The sequence below is a fragment of the Malaclemys terrapin genome, chromosome 4, assembly GCF_027887155.1.
Source record: "Malaclemys terrapin pileata isolate rMalTer1 chromosome 4, rMalTer1.hap1, whole genome shotgun sequence".
NCBI lineage: Eukaryota > Metazoa > Chordata > Testudines > Emydidae > Malaclemys > Malaclemys terrapin.
This window is the reverse complement of record NC_071508.1, coordinates 135,928,485-135,950,043: the sequence shown is the minus strand read 5'-3', so window position 1 is coordinate 135,950,043 and position 21,559 is coordinate 135,928,485. Positions and strand designations below refer to the sequence as shown.

At 42.8% G+C, this 21,559-nt stretch overlaps 1 protein-coding gene across 1 annotated transcript in view; it reads left to right on the top strand.

The window, feature by feature from the left end:
* The window catches only part of AHNAK2 (AHNAK nucleoprotein 2), a 66,505-nt gene that overhangs the window by 21,990 nt on the left and 22,956 nt on the right, over nucleotides 1-21,559 (top strand). The window contains exons 2-6 of the mRNA XM_054025978.1: nucleotides 14,317-14,381; nucleotides 15,335-15,430; nucleotides 17,133-17,195; nucleotides 20,363-20,504; nucleotides 21,102-21,283. Of these exons, the coding sequence (XP_053881953.1) occupies nucleotides 17,181-17,195; nucleotides 20,363-20,504; nucleotides 21,102-21,283 (339 nt within the window). The 5' untranslated portion in view covers nucleotides 14,317-14,381; nucleotides 15,335-15,430; nucleotides 17,133-17,180. The remainder of the gene's footprint in view (nucleotides 1-14,316; nucleotides 14,382-15,334; nucleotides 15,431-17,132; nucleotides 17,196-20,362; nucleotides 20,505-21,101; nucleotides 21,284-21,559) is intronic.

The window sequence follows — 21,559 nt, the reverse complement described above, 5'->3', positions numbered from 1 at the left end:
CAATATTTAAATTGGAACCAGGCTGAGTTTTGACAGTGAAACAGGAAATCTACTGTAGAAAAAGCTTGGTTCTTTGGCTCAGTGGGTTGTGGATGCATAACAATGCAGTATAGATAACATGCTTAAGCTTGAGGGATCTTGTTTCACATTAGATACTCATTGCCTGCCTTTCTAGAGGAGTAATGCTGAATTCACGGCTATCTAGAAGGCAGTATATTAGGGAATTATTCCACTATATTGTGAAGGAAAGCCAGAGATTCAATTTTACCTGGATAGACTGGTTTGTGATACAGATCAAGGATTAGCTTAATGAGAATCAGTTTATTATGGTAAAAAGGCTGCAACTTAATTAACCAAAACAACTAGCCAGTCAGTTGTTGTGACAAGTTGTAACTCCCTTGTAATTCCAAAATTCCCAAGCCTGGTGAGACACTAAGATCAGACACAAGCCCCTCAGGGCCTGCTTAAAATACAAAAATCTCAATAGGGCATTGCCACAGGCTTCCACTCACCACTGGGGCACCTCCTTGTGGCCACGTCTGGTGATTAGCTCCACTCAGATGCCATATCCCTTTCCTCGCCCCATGGTCTCGCTCTCTCTCTAGGACTTGGTGTACTCCTTCTTTGTGACTCAGCCTTCCAGCCAGGTCACTATAATCCTCCCTTCCAGGGTATCAAAGTCCTATTGGACAACTGTCCCAGGCAGTCTTTGGCTCCACTGCCCAGTCTGTGCCACTTCTCCAGCAGCTTGTAGGGGATCCCAGCCTGCCTGCACTCCGGGTTCCAGTTCTATGTCCAGCAACTGCAGTCTGCTTGTGCCCTGACCTAGTTGCTATTTCCCTGGACTCCTTCCTACTTCTCTGCTCTTATCTTCTGGCCTTGCCTGGGTTTATCAGCCCAAACTCCCTCCTCCCAGGGAATAACTGCAGAATACCTAACACCATAGCCCTGGACACACCTCCTTCTTCCAGGGAGTGACTGCAGACTACTTCCCTGTCACCCCTTTCTGCTGCCAACTTCTGGCTTTATACCCGCCCAGTCTTCACCTGCTCAGCTGAGCTTCATCTTCCATCAGTCTTTCAATCCCTGGCTCTCCCTCAGTTGCGCCAATCAAATTAATTAACCTTACTTAACCTACTCTGCCTTGTGTGGGGGTGAATACCCCATCACAGGCCTAGATTCCAAGGCCAGAAGGACCATTGTGATCCTCCAGTCTGACCTCCTGTATAGCACAGGGCATAAAACCTCCCCAAAATAATTCCTGGAGCAGATCTTTTAGAAAAACCTCCACATCTTCATTTAAGAATTGTCAGTGTTGGAAAATCCACCACGACCCTTCGTAAATTGTTCAAATGTTTAATTACTCTCACCATTAAAATTTATGCCTTATTTCCAGTCTGAATTTGTCTAGCTTCAACTTCCAGCCACTGGATCCTGTTATACCTTTTCTCTGCGAGATTGAAAAGCCCTTTATTAAATATTTGTTCCCCATGTAAGTACTTACAGACTGTAATCAAGTCACCCTTTAACCTTCTCTTTGTTAAAGTAACTAGATTGAACTCCTTGAGTAGGGTTACCATATGTCCTCTTTTTCCCGGACATGTCCGGCTTTTCGGCAGTCAAACCCCCGTCCGGGGGGAATTGCCAAAAAGCCGAACATGTCCGGGAAAATGGCGGCTCTGCTCCTCCCCGACTCTTCGGCTCTGTTTAAGAGCCGGGCTGCCCGAGCGCTACCAGCTTCGGGCAGCCCCGTGCCTCCAGACCCTGCGCCGCTGGAGCCCGGGACGGGAAGTGCCCGGCTGGGGGCGCAGGGTCTGGGGGCACGGGGGCTGCCCGAAGCCGGTAGCGCTCGGGCAGCCCGGCTCTTAAACAGAGCCGAAGAGTCGGGGAGGAGCAGAGCCGCCAGGGCTGGAGGCTCTGCTCCTCTTCGGCTCTGTGTAACTTACACTGTGTCAGTTACACAGAGCCGAAGAGGAGCAGAGCCTCCAGCCGCCGTGGCTCTGCTCCTCTTCGGCTCTGTGTAACTGACACAGTGTAAGTTACGCAGAGCCACCGCGGCTGGAGGCTCTGCTCCTCTTTGGCTCTGTTTAAGAGCTGGGCTGCCCGAGAGCTACTGGCTTCGGGCAGTCCCCGTGCCTCCGGACCCTGCGCCGCTGGAGCCTGGCAGGGGAAGTGCCCGGCTGGGGGCGCAGGGTCCGGAGGCATAGGGGCTGCCCAAAGCCCGAGCGCTACCGGCTTCACAGTTTGCTGGGCAGCCTCCAGACGCTGCGCCCCTGGCTGGGTGTTTCCCCTCCTGGGCTCCAGCTGCGCTGGGGAAGCGCAGGCTGGGGGTGCAGGGTCTGGGGGCTGCCCGGCAAACCCTGAAGCCGGTAGCACTGGGGCAGCCCTTTCCCCCTGGCTGGGAGTGGAAGGGAGGAGGGGGCGGAGTTAGGGTGGGGGAAGGGGCGGAGTTGGGGCGGGGCCAGGGGTGGGGAAATGGGCGGGGCCATGGCCCGTGGAGGGTCCTCTTTTTTTATTTATGAGATATGGTAACCCTATCCTTGAGTGTCTTACTAAAGGCAGGTTTTCTAATCCTTTAATAATTCTCATGGCTCTTCTCTAAACCCTCTCCAATTTAACAACATTCTTCTTGAATTATGGGCACCAGAACTGGACACAGCATTCCAGCAGCGAGCACACCAGTGCCAATTACAGGAGTAAAATACATTCTTCAGTGCTACTTGAGATCCCATGTTTATGCATCCCAAAATTGCATTAGCTCTTTTGGCCACACTGGGAGCTCATGTTCAACTGATTATCCACTATGTCTCCCAAATCTTTTTCAGAGTTACTGTTTCCCAGAATAGAGTCCCCCATCCTGTAAACACGGGATACATAATTTGTTCCCAGATGTATACATTTATATTTAGCTGTATTAAAATGCATGTTGTTTGCTTCCACCTAGTTAATTAAGCAATCTAGATTGCTTTAAATCAGAGACCTGTCCTTTTCATTATTTACCACTCCCCCAATTTTTGTGTCATCTGCAAACTTTATCAGTGATGATTTTATATTTTCTTCTAAGTCATTTATAAAGATCTTAAATAGTGTAGGGCCAAGAACCGATTCCTGCAGGACCCCTACTGGAAACAGACCTGCTCAATGACAATTCTCCATTTACAGTTACATTTTGAGACCCATCAGTTAGCCAATATTTAATCCATTTAATGTGTGACATGTTAATTTTATATTGTTCTAGTTGATACAGGCTTGATTTCCTACAAGAAATGAGCCCTCTCCCAGGTTTGCCCTCACAAGAGCTGGCTTTTGAGTATCACCTATAGTGAGACTGATTCTGAACATTTTCACCATATGCCTTGTTTGGGAGGCAAGGCTGTAACCCATTTCTGGCCTTCCAAATTTTGGCAATGAATTTTGGACCAGTCATAAGATGTGACATACGATTTGAAACTTGAAACAAATATAAAAGTGCTTTCATGCTGGCAGTGAAGGCGTGAGAATGGGAGCATCATAATTTTAAAAAGAAGTTACTATAACGGATGGTAACTTGACTTGTTAGAAGATCATCCTGACATCCTTATGGTTATTACTATAACTATGGCATACTATAAAACACCAAGAGAATTCATACAGAAAGGAAGACACATATCAACATCCCATCCTATCTAGGGTGACCAGATAACAAGTGTGAAAAATCGGGACAGACTGTGGGGGGTAAGAGGCGCCTATATAAGAAAAAGCCCCAAATATCGGGACTGTCCCTATAAAATCGGGACATCTGGAAACCCTAATCCTATCACATAAAAAGACTAACATATAGAAAATTCCTATATGTCCAAACCAAAAAAACACTAGAGCACAGGATGCCCATATATCCAGGGAAATTATTCCTACCCCTTCAGGACAAAGCAAAAATCAGAACAAGCCCTAGCATTAATGAGACATGGCCATTAAAAACACAAAAACATTGGGTAGATTGACCCAGGATAAGATTTCTTGAATCTCAGGCCAGGGCCTTTGCCATAAGAGTATACTTCTCCATCCTGCCACTCCCAGCTGTATTCAAACCAATGGAGAAGGGGTAGAACCAGAAGGGATATATTCAAACACTTACTATTACTGCGTGGTCGTTATGTCTCTTGGGATATCACTCCTCACCAGGGCCAACCAGAGGATTCAGAGGGCCTGGGGCAAAGCAATTTTGGGGGCCCCTTCCATAAAAAAAAGTTGCAATATTATAGAATACTATATTCTCGTGGGGGCCCCTGCGGGGCCCAGGGCCTGGGGCAAATTGCCCCACTTGCCTCCCCCTCTGGGTGGCCCTGCTCCTCACTTGTTGGTTATATCCTGCTGAGGGTCCTGCAAATGTGGGGATATTCCCTTAATAAACTTTTGCTGAAGGGCTTGTTGCCAAAGGCTACATTACCTCTGGAAAACAAGTTTAGTTTTGGGTGTTAGCCTGAAAATGTTCTATTAATAACAGAGGTTTCATCCTGGCAAACACGAGAGTTTTTGTGAGCCCCACCAAACTGCATTTCCTAGAGAGATCAGGAGAGAAAGTGTAAACATGCTGCAGTATTCCTCAGCCGAGTGATGGGGAATGGATGTTATAGAGATAGTTTGATGAAACACATTAACCCAAGACCTGGGAAACTTCATTTTGACAATAAAGAAAAAAAGGGGTTGGAAAAAACCCCACTAGCATACTGTCCGTGTTTAAAATATGACACTGAGAAAGCCTGTGTATAACCCGGCCTGAGAACATTAATTCTCATGCTCTGAAATGTCCTCTAAGTCTGTTAAGTTTATCTTCCGAAATACAGTATAGATGTGCCACTGTGCCAGGAAACAGCTCGTTCCTGAGTGAGCTGGTTAAATTCCTGGTTCCCATTGCAAATGATGGTTCTTTTCGTAAGCAATATGCCTTTTCTGGGGATTTTATCTGTGAAGAGGGCATATCAATTAAAACACAATCATTAATAAAATCATCCACCTCCCTTTCCACCCGTGGTTCGTTAGATCCTGTACTTAGAATAGTGTGAATATCCATCCTGCTTTGACTTCCATGTTTCTATCCCTCATCTTTCACGGATAGTTGGATAAGCCCAAAGAAAATGTTTTATAAGCCTTACATTCTTTGGGACAGGAACCGTCTTTTTGTTCTGTTAAAAGCACCTAGCACAAAGGGGTCCTGACTGGGTATCCTAGGTGAATTTGTAATAAATAAATAAATAAATAAATAAATAATAAAAGATCCCCCAGAGTTCAGTCCAATCCAGTGGTCCCCAAACTGGGACACAGAGGAATGCCCAGAGGGCGCGGCAGGGCCCGAGCCAGCCCCCACAGAGGGTGGGAAGGGAGCATCATCTAGCCCTGTTCTGCCCCCTGCTCTGCTCCAGCCCTGCCCCTGGCCATGACCCCTGCTCACGGCCCCACTTCCGGTCTCCACTTTTCGTCTCAAGGTCATTAATAATCACTTTCCCGTCCCCCTCCCCACTTTTTTTAAAAAATACTCTTCTCCAGTCATAGAGTACATGGCGTGTTCTAGGAAATCTCTACTGAAAATGAGTCTCTCAGTTCTTGGCAGACCTTTCCTAGAGATGCATATTACAGCATTCGATTAACCTGTGGGCATTCAGTTTCAGGCATATATGTACCACATGAAAGCCAGGCAAGCATACGGGCCTTACAGCTCATTGTAGTTTTATCAGTAAAAGCCATTTATTGCTTTTTTCCTCCACAAATACATTTTATCTTCAGCAAGTGAATCTAGAAAGATGTTTCCCTAACAGCTGAGATTGCTGACTGCCTCAGGAGGGGGAACTGACCAACCAAGACACCCCCAACTCAAATGTGTATCCAAACAGCCTAGAACTTTGGGGAAGTTCATACTGGAATGTCATAGGCTCATGCCAGTGCATAGCCACTAGCACCGCTAATGAAAATGGGATCGACGCCCATGGTAAGCAGGAAGTTTTCTCGGTTTCTCTTTCAAACAAAATATCCCACGGGGAAGAGGAAAAACTAACAGGCAGGTGCTGAGTCACCCTGTGGTTATAGATTTTATTGTTCGTGTTCCTGTGTTCAAACAACATTGTCCTTTAAAAAAAAAACCCTCTCAGCTGAATCATAGCTAAGATGTTTTAGCATCAGTTGAGTCAGATGCACTAATCAGTCATGTCATGGCCCTTCAAGACTGCAGTTTCATTAAGCGAATCTACAGGGGGTTTCTTTTATAACAATAGATCTTGAAACTTATGAAAATGTTGGCTTTTTTACTCGTTAGTGTAGCAATGGGTCATCATTTCCATTTGTAACTTGTGCAAAAAAAAAAAAAAAAAAAAAAAGAAGAAGGCGGAGGCTCTGGGGAAAATCAGGAGGAATATTGGAATATTTTAGGCAGCTGATTACAATAACTATTTTTATGCTGTACTTACCATTTGCACAGCACATTTAGCAGATGGACTGGCAAATTCTGACTAGTCCAGCCACATGATGCAATTAGGAAAAAGAAAGTGGTTCTGCTTATTGATTCATGAATCTTTATTACAGTAGATTTTGGAAAGTGCAGAAAAGGAAGCCAAAGAGCAGAGAGTAGTTTAAATACTGCAGATTCATGCTTTTGCTCAGAAAATGGTAAGTAGGAGAGATGATGGGGTTGGTCTGTTTCACTGTTGTTTTAACATTGGTTTTGTTTGTTTGTGATGCTTTTTAATTAAAAGTTCCAATTTAGGAAACTTCCAATTATGAGAACTTTAGGGAGACCAAACCCAAGAATTCACTAGTTTAGTAAAGGCTGGGGGTTGACTGACTGTCTAAAGCTCTGTTGTGATTGGCCACATGAACCTTTTGGAGGATGTCTCAGCTATTCACCAGCTCCCCAAAGGGCATTCTGCGAGGATCTCACCATTGAAACACAAACAATCCCTAAGCCCATTATGTTAATGGGGAAGGTTAATGGGAAATAAAGGTAATAAGGGCAGTGGATGGGAATGCTGGAAGAATGGGTGAAAAGATGCAGTTAAGGGACTGGTGAAGGGCTGAAAGAGGAAAGGAGTAAGTTTGAACTGCCCTTATCACCACCACCACCAAATGCAATGCCACCAGGTATGGCCCTTTCAGCAACTGTTAACCCTCTTGCTATTGTACAAACAAAAAGCCCAGATTCAGGACAACCTGCCTATCCGAGAATGGTTCTTATGCATGTGTTTAAATCCTATTGACAATAATGAAACTTAAGCACATGCTTAAAGTTCAGCATGGGCTCAAGTGTTTTCCTGAATCAGGGGCTAACCTAGGAACTGTTTCATATCCTAAATTTAGCATTTGTCAGAGAAAGTGAATTGAAAGTGGCCATTGGGCCACAAACCACAGCTGCAAGCGCAGCTGGGCTTCTGAGGGCTAGAAGGAAAAAGGAAGAGTTCACATAGGAAGGACACTTTAAAGAAAGAGAAAACAGGCTGAGAAAAAATAACAAATAGCTCATATACTAAAAATAATGGAGAATAGGTGTTAGAAACATTTCTTAAATGTTCTTGCTTGTGCTTTTAATAGACACTACTCCTCAGAGCGAAGGACTACATTGCACGGATTGCCACAATAGCATATTTTGAAAAAGGGTTTTCAAATAAAAATGCATAGAATTACAGAGTTGTTCTCTGACAGCAATCAGCCACTCAAGTGTGTGAGTTAATAGGCACACATCTGGGGTGACTAAAGGCATGGAGCTAAATGCATGTGAGGTGCTTCCACCGGTGTATTACTAATGCACATCTTGGAATGGCTTATTGGTATAAGGGCTTGTTTAAAACCTTCCAAGATGCTAATTACGCAGGTCCTCTGTCACAGGGTCCACTCACCGCTAGTGGCGCCTCCTGCTGGCCATCCTGGGGATTAGCTCCGGGCAGGCATTGCGCCTTGGTGGTGTCTCTCCCACCATCCTCTCACCCTGCAGACCTCTCTCTCTCCAGGAACTGCAGCCTCCTCTTCATGGTTCAGCTCTTCAGCTGGGTCACCATGTGTTCCCCACTTCTGGGGCTTCAGAGGCCTTCTTGGCAAATGGGCTCAGGCAGTCTTCCTGCTCACTGCCCTGTTGGTGCCACTTCATCAGCTGCTGGTCAGGGGACCTGGGCCCACCCTCTACTCAGGGGCCTGGCTCAGGGGCTCTCTCATCAGCAGCCAAGGTTTGACCTACCTCACACCTTGCTGCTCTTTCTCCTAAGCCCTGCTTACCTCTCTGGCGTTCCCCCTTCTCTGGGTTTGCCAGTCCAAACTCTCCTCACCCAGGGAGTAACCTAGGCTACTTGCCTTTAGCCCCAGACACACCTCCCTTCTCCCAGGGAGTGACTGCAGACTCCTTCCCTGCAGCCCCTTTCTGTTGCCAGCTACCTCTATACAGGCCCCTCCTGTTCCTGTTCAGTGGAGCCTTGCATCTGATTAATCAATTCCTGCTCCCTGGCTCTTCCTCCCGCGGCAACCTGGAAAGTTAATTGGGCCTAGCTGGCCACCTTAACCCCTTCCAGTCCTGTGTGGAATGGACACCCCATCACATCCTCCTTATACTGTGAATTTATTTATGTGCGCTGATTTACACCAGCTGAGGATAAATACCTATTATGGCTCCAATCCTGCAAAGGCTTACACAAATGCTTATATTTAAACAGGAGAGAAAAGGTGGGGGAGGTAACAGAAGTTGATCCAATAAAAGCTATTACCTCCCCCACCTTTTCTCTCTAATATCCTGGAACCAACATGGCTACCACAACACTGCATGCATACATTTAAGCATGTGAGTAGACCCAGTGACATCACTTGACATTTATTTATATTGTACACGATTTGCAAAATTGCTCTTAAAATCCAGCGCAGGCTCAAAAATCTGCTATTATTATTTTCATCATTGTGTTATTATATGCTCAAAATGTGTTAGGCCCTGTACAACATGCAGTATAGGAAAACACAGTCCTTTCCCTAAAGAGATTGCAATTTATGACTGCATCCTGCAAACACAATGGACATGAGTACTTCAACTGAACTCAAAGTTAATCCCATACGTAAGACTGCATCCACATCACAAAAAAAGGCGTTTTCTTACCATGTGTTACCTAACATGTAAAAAAATCACAGTGAAGACAAAGCAGTTTGTAGTTTTCACACATGTTAACAGGTTGAGGTAAACACGAGAGGGGAGTGTCACATTTGTCTGCTAATATGCATTAAAACTACAACAGCCGTGTCTTTACTTGTGTTAGTTGCCACATGCTAGGGAACACATGGTAAGAACACACTTTTTTTCCTGGTGAAGACAAGGCTTGAGTGTTAGCATGATTCAGGCTAAGGCTACACTAGGAAAAAGGTGAATTTTTACCCCTTGTTAAACTAACCCGTGTTAATCAACAGAACAGGGTGGGGAGAAGAGATACAATATGCAAGCAAAACAGAGAGTATACTGATTGGTACACACACAATTCATTCAAGTTTTTAAAATATACTTCTAATGACATTTTATATGAATTTTCTTATTTTCTCTTATTTTCTTAAATATATAAATATTATTGTAAATTAATTTCCCAGTCTCCAAATTAAATCTAGATTTTAATTGAATGTAAATGACAAATTCAAGCATGACTGTTAGATTAGCTGATACTGTCACACTTTATTTTGACACTTAAATGTTGCTTTTTTAGACATTGTTACAGCTGTAGATTTGAACAGTGAAATAGTTACCCGGTTTTAAATTTTTGCATTTTTTTCCAAATTGAGTTGGCCACGCTAGAGAGAAATTATCAGAAAAACTTATTTTAAAAAGCTAATGTGATTTTGAGTCATATGATATGAACTTGTTCTGTTCGATATAACTCCTACTCCCTACTTTCAAAAAAATTCCTTGTTCTGAAATCAGTCCCGTGGCTATTGGAAGTGGTTACAGACATGAATTCCATTTTGTTTATGAAAACATTTTGGACAAAGCACTGATTGTTAAGGATTTATGAAAAGAATTAAAACCTATGAAATGTTGGCATAACTGCTATTTAGAGCATGAAAATGACATACACACGAATCACAGTTTCTTGGCACAGTTATTTATATACAGAAAAATAAAAAGCTTTGCTCAAGACAGAATTAATCAGCGTAGTTCTCATTTTTATAAGTTTGATTTTAGTGTCTTGTGAAATAAGAAAAATTTGGGCCAAATCTTGGGGCTAGTTTTACTATGGCAGAAAAGGGCGTATTAGCCCCAGATGGCTGCATAAGGAGGCTGAATACAAGGCTAACTGATTTGGAGGGCAACTGACCTATGAGTAGGCAGAGGGCAGCAAGGACAGATTTATATTCACTCAGTGGCAGGACGTGCAAAGTTTCTTGAGAGGTAGGATATTTGTGCAGGAGACCTCCTCTCTCCATCACCCGAGTCATTTCTATATGGGTGAGATGGGGTTGGGTTTCCTAATTTTTTCATGAAGTAAAAGTAAATAATTTTTGCCGTACTTCAGGAAGAGATGCACGGGGTGCTCCCTCCCTTACTAACCAAAACTGAAGAAAGAGGTCTTTTTACTCTTGGGGATGGATTTGCTCCTTAAAATACACGGATGCATTTTGGTGTATCTTTTGGTGAATCTCTAATACGGTGACCAGATGAGGGAAAGCAAATATTGGGACACATGGAGGGGGGGAGGAGGGGAGGGTGCCCGCTGGCGAAGCAAAAAAAACCAAAAACAACCCCGAGTCAGTCCTGCCGGCGGAGCAGGGACACACCCCGAAATATTGGGACGGTCCCGATTTTATCGGGACATCTGGTCACCCTAATCTGTAAACACCTCTATGTTCAGAGATAGGTGAGTGGTTTGCCTGTCAGATGTACAATACCCCTGAATGAGTCAGAATGATGAGTGATATCTACCATCTGTAGGTTGGTCAGGTATTTGAAAAATACCTGTGGGTATCAGGTTCCCCCACCCTGTTGACCCATCCCTGGCAAAATACAGGAAACTCCCTTTGCTCTGTCACTGCTACAATCCACCTACCTGCCTGTGCTTGCCCTGGAGAAGAGATGAACTGAGAATTCAGTCACAGACAGTTAAAATCAGAATTAAAAATAGCAGTCAAGGTTGGGAGATAAGTGCCCAACTGTCACTGAAACTCAGTAGGAATGAGGTGCCTAAATCCCTTGGGCCTTTTGAACATCCCAATCTTAGGGATTAGGCTAGACCAGCAGGTGATAAAGACATATAGTAGTTATAGGTTTCCTTTGTTTAAAGCATGTGGTTTAACATGTTGTGTATAGTTTCATTGTACCTTAGTCAGAACTTCTAGTGTAAATGCATGCAGTCACCGCATAGGACATAAAAAGGTGTGGCTTTCTGCCCAGCTAAACAAGCCAATCAGGTACAGTTTATAGGGCCATTCTGGTTTTGAAAACGGTGGGCTTGAGTCCCTGCTGCATTGCTCCTGTTCGATAAATGGGTAATTTCACTGCAATCACTGATGTCATACCGGAGTAAAACAGGAGGGAAAACAGGGTGAGTCAGCCCTACAAACTGTACAGAGAACTTTTTCCTTTCTGTCTTCCAGTAGCAAATGACAACATTATTGCCAACTGCCCACACTCAACACTAAAATTAACCTAGCAATGGCAGGACTTCAAGTGCTGCATTTGACATGTCTGAGGAGCAAGTGAGCTAACAGACTGAAATGATATTTTGTTAAGTCACTTTGCTGGCCTCCTGTGCTTGTGGGTGCATTTTTGTTTTTGTTTTCCAGTGAAAATACAATAATACAAAATGTCCAAGAAAATAGTAAAGACTTGGGCTTACGGTAACAGCCATAAGACTAGGCATCTGCAGCGGCAGCTTTAGAAAAACCAACCAAATTAAACGCTCTGGGCTCAGGCCTACAGCCATGACACACACAAATTCTCACTGAATTACATGTGGGTAAAAGCTCCCCCCTCTCCATCCCTCCCAGGCCAAACTTTTCAAACTTCAGTGCCCAAATTTAGGCTTCGAAACACATATTTAGGCTTCTAAACAGAACTGTACTGATTTTCAAAGCCTCCGAACCTTTGCAATGCTCATTAACTTTAGTGAGATTTATATTGGCTCAGCACCTGTGAAAAATCAGGCCCATATAAATGACGTAGGCTCTTAGGAGCCCAACCTGCATACCCGCCTTCTTTGAAAACTTTAGCCCAGAATTGTTTTGGACATTTATATTTAAAGAACTCTGTTCTCTTCATTTAAGTGAAGCTTTTAATCCTCAATCAGATTGCTTTGCTGTTTCTGAGTATTATTATTTAATACCAATAATATTATCTAAATAATTTCACATGCAAAGAAAAACCAGATTAGGAAAAACTAAAGAACAGAGTGCAGAGCCCTATGAAGATGAGCTAGCAACAACAACAAAAAAGTCACCGTAGAAAAAACGACTTGGAAAAATCGTAGAAAAAGATTAGCATTATAGAGGGTTAAATACACACAAGTAGGGTTGGCCTGTTCACACATCCCTGTTATCATTCATCAGACTGTACATGGGAGATCTGACCTGGAGATTCTTCACTCAGAGTGGTCAGTAAGTTGAACCATTCTGCTTGTGGGTCTCTTTGCTATTGTCTGAACTGCTCATACATTTCTTTGACATTAATAGGATCATCTGTGAGTGAGAACTACTCACATGACTGACAATTGCAAGATGGGCCCTAAATGTGGCATAAAAAACACAAAGTAAAAAGAAAATAGAGCAGGAAGTTTGATTGGGCAAGAGGAGTGACTAGAAAGGGCAAGAAGAAAAGGAATATTTGCTCATGAGGGAGTATTAGTGGAACAATATGCACATTAGAGAATGTGCAATTCTATCACACTATCATCGATTAGGCCTACATTTTCAAAAGTGACTAGTGATTTTGGGTATCTCAATTTTTGGGTGTCCAACTCAAGGCACCTAAAGGGGGTCTGGTTTTCAGGAAGTGACAACAACCCAGCCTTTGAAAATTAAGCTTTTTAGAGATGTTTCAGTTTAGGCACCCAAAACTGAGGGATTCAAAATCCCTGGTCACTTCTGACCATCTGGTGTCCTTGGATAAGGGATGGAAGGCCTTCAAACTTTAGGAAATTTGGTTCCACTAGACAAAGGTTTAGTTTGCTTTTTATTTTGTCTAAATAAGTTCAGCTATCCCTGCATGGCTATTTGATACTGACCAATAACAGCTGAGTCTTTTTGGTTATCATGGCCCTAAGCACTCTGCACAAAGATAGACCTACATTCCACAGCAAGGCCCCCTGGTTCTGATCTATCCCAGTGCTGAATTTGCAGCCCATTGGAAATTTTCTGGCAGCTTCAAGTAAATTCAAACTCTGACGCTTTTATTGAATCATATTTGAAAAATAAATCTTGCAACCAGCATAATATTCCATGTGCTAATTCACCTGATTTTTATCCTGCCCCCAAATTTTCCATTCACTGCAGATTTTTGTATTGCCAATGCATAACTGCATTAGAATGGCAGTGGCTTTGGTGGAAAGAGAGTTTTAACCTTGAGAAGCTGTAGGCAGCAGTTTCAGATTTCATATCCACGAGGCAGTTGAATCTGTTGGCAGTAAGGAAGTTCTGGACTTCCTCTTTCACTCACCCTGAGAGGGCAAGGGCAGAGGTGACTTGAACACTTTGGAAAGTGGAACTCCAAGTTTCCTATTCCAGCAACCAACCCCAACCCCCATCTCCCAGTCCCAATATGCTTCAATGCACCAAACAGTTATGGATAAGCACATTAACTAGATGCTTCAGCTAAAATGATTGATGTAAAATAGTTAATGTTGATATTTAAAATGCCATCATTAAGCTTCAGCATTAACACCCATGGCATGAGGCAATGCCCACATTTCAGGAACTATTATTTCAGGCCACCTGACTGTTGTATGCTTTCCGGTCTCTTTGAATGTGCAAGTCAATTAAAGAGCTTGGAATAGAACTCAGATGTTTAGTGCCTGTCTCGAGCCATTAGGCCACAATCCCTCCCATTAATTTAAAAGATTCCTGCCAGTCTGTAATGTATTTTTCCAGGTTTGGGACTTCTTTCTTCTTTTCTCTTTAAAAGTTTGCATCAGTGGAGGTGTGACTATTTTTTGTACCTTTGGGAAGACTAGCAGGATGAAATTTGAGAAACCCTGCCATAAAGATTGGATTTGAAGGATATCAGGCCATCCTGAGACTTTCCATAACCATACTGCTCTGTAAACTTTGTATTTGTAAAACTCACTGCCTTCTGCACTGAGTTGATGGACTAGCACCTAGGATTGATGGCTCATATGTTGTTTCCAGGTTCTGGCATACAGCTGAGACCAGGGGAGCCTGAGGTTGATGCTGATGCAGAAGAAGACGATTCTGTGAGTAATGTTACTGTTTACTTCTGAAAGCTTGCTAATTAATGTTTTAGTTACACTTTTTTTCACAAAGATGTGTCTATTATTACTTCTGTTAAGGAGATATCCTGGCAGCTTGATTGGCCTTTTGATAAACTGATGTTCAGATATTCAGAATTCGGGGAAACGTCACATGCATTAGAGTGGGGCTCTTTGCATTCAAGGGAGGGCTTTCCCCCTCAGAGATTTGTAACGTGCCAGTAAAAGTTATATTCCATGGTATAGCAAATTCTTGTTTTCACAGTGGTTGAATTTTTGTCCACTGGCATGAGCTTCCCGAGAGACCCCAGAAAGAATTTTGCTGAGTCATCCAGAATTCCTCCTAGGAATTCCAACTGCTATGAGGCTCCACTGCACATCTGAGGTTACTGGGGGCATAATTAACCCTAAAGCAAGGGGGGAAAGTCGTCATAACCTCTTGTGATCATTATTTCTGTCTAATCTGTCTGGATTTCAAATATCAGAGGGGTAGCCGTGTTAGTCTGAATCTGTAAAAAGCAACAGAGGGTCCTGTGGCACCTTTAAGACTAACAGAAGTATTGGGAGCATAAGCTTTCGTGGGTAAGAACCTCACTTCTTCAGATGCTTATGCTCCCAATACTTCTGTTAGTCTTAAAGGTGCCACAGGACCCTCTGTTGCTTTTTACTGTATTTCAAATGTATCCTTAGTTAAGAAAGACATTGTGAAAGCATCATTTCTGTTTCCAAGGACTATATCCTCTGTTGTTTATATCAAATTCTTAAATGGGAATTATGTTTGCCCCAAAAGAAAATAACGAATGGCCATTCTGCAGCCACTGTGACTGGTATCAGGCTTGCACAGAGAGGAATTTTATATTATATTCATTGCCTCCCGACCAATAGGGATTACTGTTGCTAAATGATGACCATTATTTCCCCTCATTTCTTTCCTGTAGGTCAATGAAGTGACAATAGAAAACATACGGCCAAGGCCACAAGGATCCTCTCCAGTTTATGAGTATTCCATAGAAGAAGAATATTTTAACAAAAAGGCAAGACATACATAAGGTTTTCATGTTACACTCAATTCATTTTTGGCCAAATTCTCATCTTTTGGGGCTTATTAGCAAAAATCCCATTGACTTCTGTAGAACTAGAATTTGGACATGTATAAAAAGTACTTTGAAATCCACACCCTCACCTTCTCAATCCTTTCATAGCCGTTTTAGTTTACCAAACAGTGCATAATTACTTGTATTTATGGGCAGGAGAGTTTCAGGATTCAGCTGACATTTCATTGTGAAGAAAAAGCATGATCAGTAATATATTAAGTAAATATTTGGTTTTCTATATGAAAATGTAAAGCATTCAAGGATTTTTTCCTAATTCTTTCCTGATTGGAGGTGGGGTGGAGAGTATCAGGAAACAACTTCCTCGACCTTCCCTCACCTCTGGGTTCCAGCCCAGGCACCCTTTAATAAGCAGCCAAGGTGTGTCTACACAGACCCCTTGCTGCCTCCTTGGACCACTTCCTTCCTCCACCTGTCTTGAGCCTTTCCCACAGCCTTGTCCAAGGCTCATTGTCTATCAGCCTCTCTCTCTCTCTCTAGACCCCTTTCACAAGCTCACTGCAGAGCTTTAGCACTTTCTGCCACTCATGTGGCTTTGCTGCAGGAGAGTTTCTCTACTTCCCTAGCAGGGCAGTCCCTGACCCTGTGGGAGTTTTCCTGTCCCTCCACCAGCATGCAGAATCCTGGGAAACTCACTTTCTCCATCTTGCCTTCACAACTGCCTTGTACTCCCAGTTGCAGGCTGGCCTGCCTTCCTTCAGGGAGGCTCTATCTGCCAGCAGGCCAACACAGATACCTGGATGCAGCCAGTCTTCTGCCCCTGAATCAGAGCCAGATATCTGCTCTCCTTCCTGGTCAGTACCCCACTGAGCTTTTAGCTCCTCCCTCTAAGTTTGACAGCTACTACTGGTGTAGTGAGGCGGAGCTGATTGACCCCACAGGCTCTCATGAAATCCTTCTTGCTCATTGTGGGGTTATACACACAACCAGTAGGGCTGCGCCCTGTCCAGGGTTTCCCAGGATTGTCCCTTTTTTGAGGTAGCTGTCCCAGACAAAATGGTTCGGATATCCCATTTGTTTGTACCTCAGATATGCATGCATGTTTAAACAAACATGATGAATCCACAGCGTGACTGACATACAGTTTGTTCCGTCGAAAAAATATGAAATCACAATATTTGGGAATTCTTGTCGGTTTCATCTAAACGTTTTGGTTGTAAAAAAAATTCTGTAAAATGATTTCTCATTTTGAAATGGCTTTTAATTTTATTTACAATATTTAAAAATGTTAAAAATGCTCAAAAACAAAATGAAGTATTATCTGCTTTGACTGAGCTGAAATGATTTTTTTTTTTTTTAGGCTTTTTTTGGCCTTTTAAGTCACCAAAAATTCAAAAAAACTGAAACTATTTTTTTAAGTGCCAGCAAACAATCTGCACAGCTCTTATCATGCGGTTAAATCCACACACACTGAGCTGAAAATTAACATTATAGACGCTAATGGAGACATCCGCTACTGGTTTTTAAAACAGTAATAGACTTCAGTGTGAATTATGAACTTTAGCTCTCACCAAAATATAGGCTAAGAGCCCTGTTTTGAGCAAGGCAGAAGCCATATAATCTTTGTGTGAACTTTACAATACTATCTTAGCTGAACACTAAATAATTACAATTGCTTTTCCAGCTACAAGAAGATACAGAGAACGAAAAATATTCTACAGACAAACAAAAAATGAGTCATTCACAGGTGAGTTTAAATGGTTACACAGAAAGCAAATTTCATTAGACAGTGCAAATATGGCAAGAGTAAACAGAGGAGAAAGAACAATGGATTCAGATGAGTTTTGGCAACCTGCTTAATAAATAAGATTTCTATTGTATACTATTGTATACTGTGTCAATCACAAGAAATTACTGCATCATGGGAATGTATGCACCACTGATATTTCCCCCTTCCCAATGGAAAGAACTTTGTTATAATGTAAAACTCTTGCCTTAATGGGATGGGATAGAGAGAGAATATAATCTTACATGCCACACCTCTGTAAAAACCCATGAGCAATTTTTTACAGTTAGGCTCATTGTTTTCTACAGTATAAAAGCTTCACAGGTGTGTGTGACACACCAGGGTACAATCCAGACTAATGAGCAGCTGTATCACTCCTGCCCTGCAACCTTGGGTGCCTTACAATGCCTTGCTAAAGTAGCTGCCACCCACACCCTGAGTGTGTGTAACTGCAGCCTGCCAGCTACATGTGGGTTACATTCTGGTTTTCACCAGCCTTGACTATACTGCAGGGTAACCCCAACACACCTCCCACCCTAACCCCCGTCTTAGATTTTCCGCAAAAATGAATGTCCTGTATTGCCCAGCACTCTCCTGGACAATACAAGTTTTATTAAGTCCATTATTCCTTTATGAGACTAATATGCACACAACTTGAACCAAATGGAGTTATCCCCAGACACTTCAATTTAAACACACTGGATTATATAAAACAGCAAAACAAGTTTATTAAGTACAAAGGGATAGATTTAAAATAAGAACCCCTAATGAAGCATAAAAGTCAGAAATGGTTACAAGAAAAATAAAGATAAGATGTTTACTAATGCCTAACAAACTATATCAGAGTCAAGCAAAGTTTCTCACCACATGCTTTCAGCAGTCGTACTGACCAAAACCTGTAGATCAGGACCCCTCTCCCAGAGTCCAACTTTGTCGCTTCAGGTGCAGAGAATGTGATTGGCAGAGAGAGAGAGGGGTGTATTGGGGTATTTGCCCCTTTTAACAGTTTCAGTCCCTCTCCTGAAAAACATTTCCAGCTGGCACTAGGAGACAAAGAGTCTATGTGGAAGGATGTTCCCTGCTGTTTTTTCCACCTGTTTGAACTTCCTTTGTCTTCTCTTCCTGCTTGAATACTCTGTTTACAGCTTACATGCAAATTAAGCAGAGCACATATTCCTTTATTTAGGACAGACCTGTTTGCCAACGTCTGCTTGGGCAGGGCTGTGAGGATTGGAATATGTATACCATACAGGGAAATCTTATAAACTTCACGTACAATGTTGCCACACAATATTTTATCAGGACAATAGTGACCAGAAAATTATGAGTTTTCAAATGATACCTTACAAGGCATACTTTATACATGTAGTGTGTAGGGTGCGAATACAGGGGTACATTCTGTCACTGCGAGTCCGTGAGTTGATGGAGATCAACACACAGAATAAAGAAAAGAAAATAAGACTACAACACTTGCTTTCAGATGTGCCCTCTAATCCCTTGCTGGGAATACAGGTGCACACTCTTCTGCGATACCCCTCTCTCTTTTATTTGCTCCACTGATCTCAGGATTGCAGTGTTCTAAGAAGAGTGAGTGGTCTCCCACATTTCTTATAGGTTGCTGCCATACAGAGACACATAAAAGCCAATTTTCTTGGTATGGTTGTTGTCAGACTCTACCATTATTTTATCTATTTGGGGGAAGTTTAACATACAGCCTTTTTAAGGTAAGAGTCTACATTTTTTACACACTCAAATCTCACTCGGGCAGATCATCAGCTGATATAAATGCTGACTTACCCCAAGGGTAGGGTAAGTCAAGGATCTGGCCCATTCAAGGAAATACAGGGCCAAAAACTGACACTGGAAGATCTGAATGGCAATAAAAGAAGGATTAATTTACGAATTAATATAATTTTTATCTATTGCTCACTTCTGACCAATCATATAGAGGAGCCAACGCAATCTTATGTCTGGCACATTCCTGAAAGTGCATTATTATTTACTATATGTCTTATCGTAGTACCTAGGAGCCCGAGTCATGAACCAGGATGTACTATGCTAGATGATGTACAAATACAGAACAAAAAAATATTCTCTGCCCCAAAGACACCAACAGCAAAGACCTGTGGAGAAGGTCAAACTCCTGTCAAGGGGTGGTGGTGGAAGAACAGGAAGACAGACCCTCGGGGCTGGGCCCAGCTTGGCATAGGCACCGACTCCGTGGGTGCTCTGGGGCTGGCGCACCCATGGGGAAAAAATGGTGGGTTCAGAGCACCCACCGGGAGCCCCCCTATCAGCTCTCCCCACCCACCCAGTGCCTCCTGCCCGTTGGTGGGCCCCGCTGATCAGCACCTCCCCCTCTCTCTCCACGCTCTCACGTGCCACGATCAGCTGTTTCACGGCATGCAGGAGGTTCTTGGGGGGGGGGGAAGGAGCGAGGGCATGGCACGCTTGGGAGAGGGGATGGAACGGGGCAGGAAGAAGCGGGGTGGGGATGGAACGAGGGCAGAAAGAGGCAGGGCAGAGGTGGGACCTTGGGGGAAGGGATGAGTGGGGGCAGGAGGCGGAGCCCTGGCAGAGCCAGGGATCCAGCACCCCCCTGCTAGGGTGACCAGATGTCCCGATTTTATAGGGACAGTCCCGATTTTTTGATCTTTTTCTTATATAGGCTCCTATTACCCCCCACCCCCTGTCCCGATTTTTCATATTTGCTGCCTGGTCACCCTACCCCCGGCACATTGGAAAGTCGGCATCTGTGCAGCTTGGGATTGGGGCGAATGAAATGAACTTTAAAGAGAGGACCCAGCCCTTCCTTCCTGAGGCTCTGTCTTTCTGCTCCCCCAGCAGTACTTGAGCTGAGCAATCTGGCCCCTGTCCAATACAACAGTTAAGCATGTGCTTAACTTTAAATATTTGCACAGTCCCATTGGAATGGAGTGAAGGTGTTCAGCACTTTGCCCATATTGTACATATAAGTTCCCATTTTTAAGCAATCTTTCTTGAGGGAGATATGGTAAGTATTTCTGAAGATGCTCATTTTATGTGTGAGAGGAAGATTTCAATATAGTGTCAAGTGGTCGGTATGAATTAACAATGAATTTTAACATGACATCTTTCTGGGCATCTAGGAGTCTATGGAGGTGACCCTGAAAACAGAAGTGGAATCTGGTGCTAGCGGTTTTAGTGTGACTGGTGGAGGAAATGAAGGAATATTTGTAAAACAGGTGCTCAAGGGATCCCCTGCTTCGAAAATATTCAGTTTGAGAGAAGGTACAGTCTGATATTCTGGATTTTTTAAAAACACTATTATCTAGAAATTTGAAAAAAAAAATCACAAAGTTTGTTTATAAGTACACACACACACACTCATATTTTCAGATACTAGCAAAAATAGGTCCCCGTCCTGCAAACACCGATGCACATGTTTAACTTTACTCCCATGAGCAGTTTGCAGGATCAGTACCTGAAATAATAATGAAATATGGATTTCCTATAAATCATGGAATACACTACTTTTCACTAGAACTAGTCAGTAATTAAAAAAAAAAAAAAGAAATATGATACAATTAATTCATTAAATTTCAAAGATAAAAGTAACTTACATCTATGAAGAATGTGGCCCAATATGCAGTAAGCCTTTTATGAACTATTATGTGTATGAATACACAATAATACAATAAATAATACTATTTAAACAAATAAAACTCCAAAGCATACATATTAAAACAAATCATGATATGCTTTATATAATCATCATATGTTTATGACCCTTCATGTTCATATGATCATCAAGAACAATGTGATTTGAAAAACCGCATGATATAGCAAACTGATATCTTAAAATAAAATGTCTGGTACCGTTTGCAGGTGATCAGCTATTAAGTGCCACAATATTTTTTGATAATATCAAATATGAAGATGCACTCAAGATTCTACAATATTCCGAGCCATACAAAGTACAATTCAGTCTCAAAAGAAAACTTGCTGGGAAAGAAGAGCTAGAAAAAATACATTCTACAGCACAACACAAGAAGGAAAAAATAAGTCAGGTAAAATTATTTCTGTATCATGTTAGAAAGAATAAGAAAATACTACAAATGTACATTATATAGTAACATTGGAGATGGGGAAATACAGGCCCTTGTCCTGCAAACACACACATGCCTCACTTTACTACCTTTATGATACTTTCGGACAAAACCTGCAGTTCTCACTCAGGGTGAAATCCACTCCTATGCAGAAAGCCAGCACAAAAACTATGCACCTCTTTAGTCCAAACTAAGCCCTGTGTACAAGGGAGTATTTCACTTAAGTCCTTAATCAAG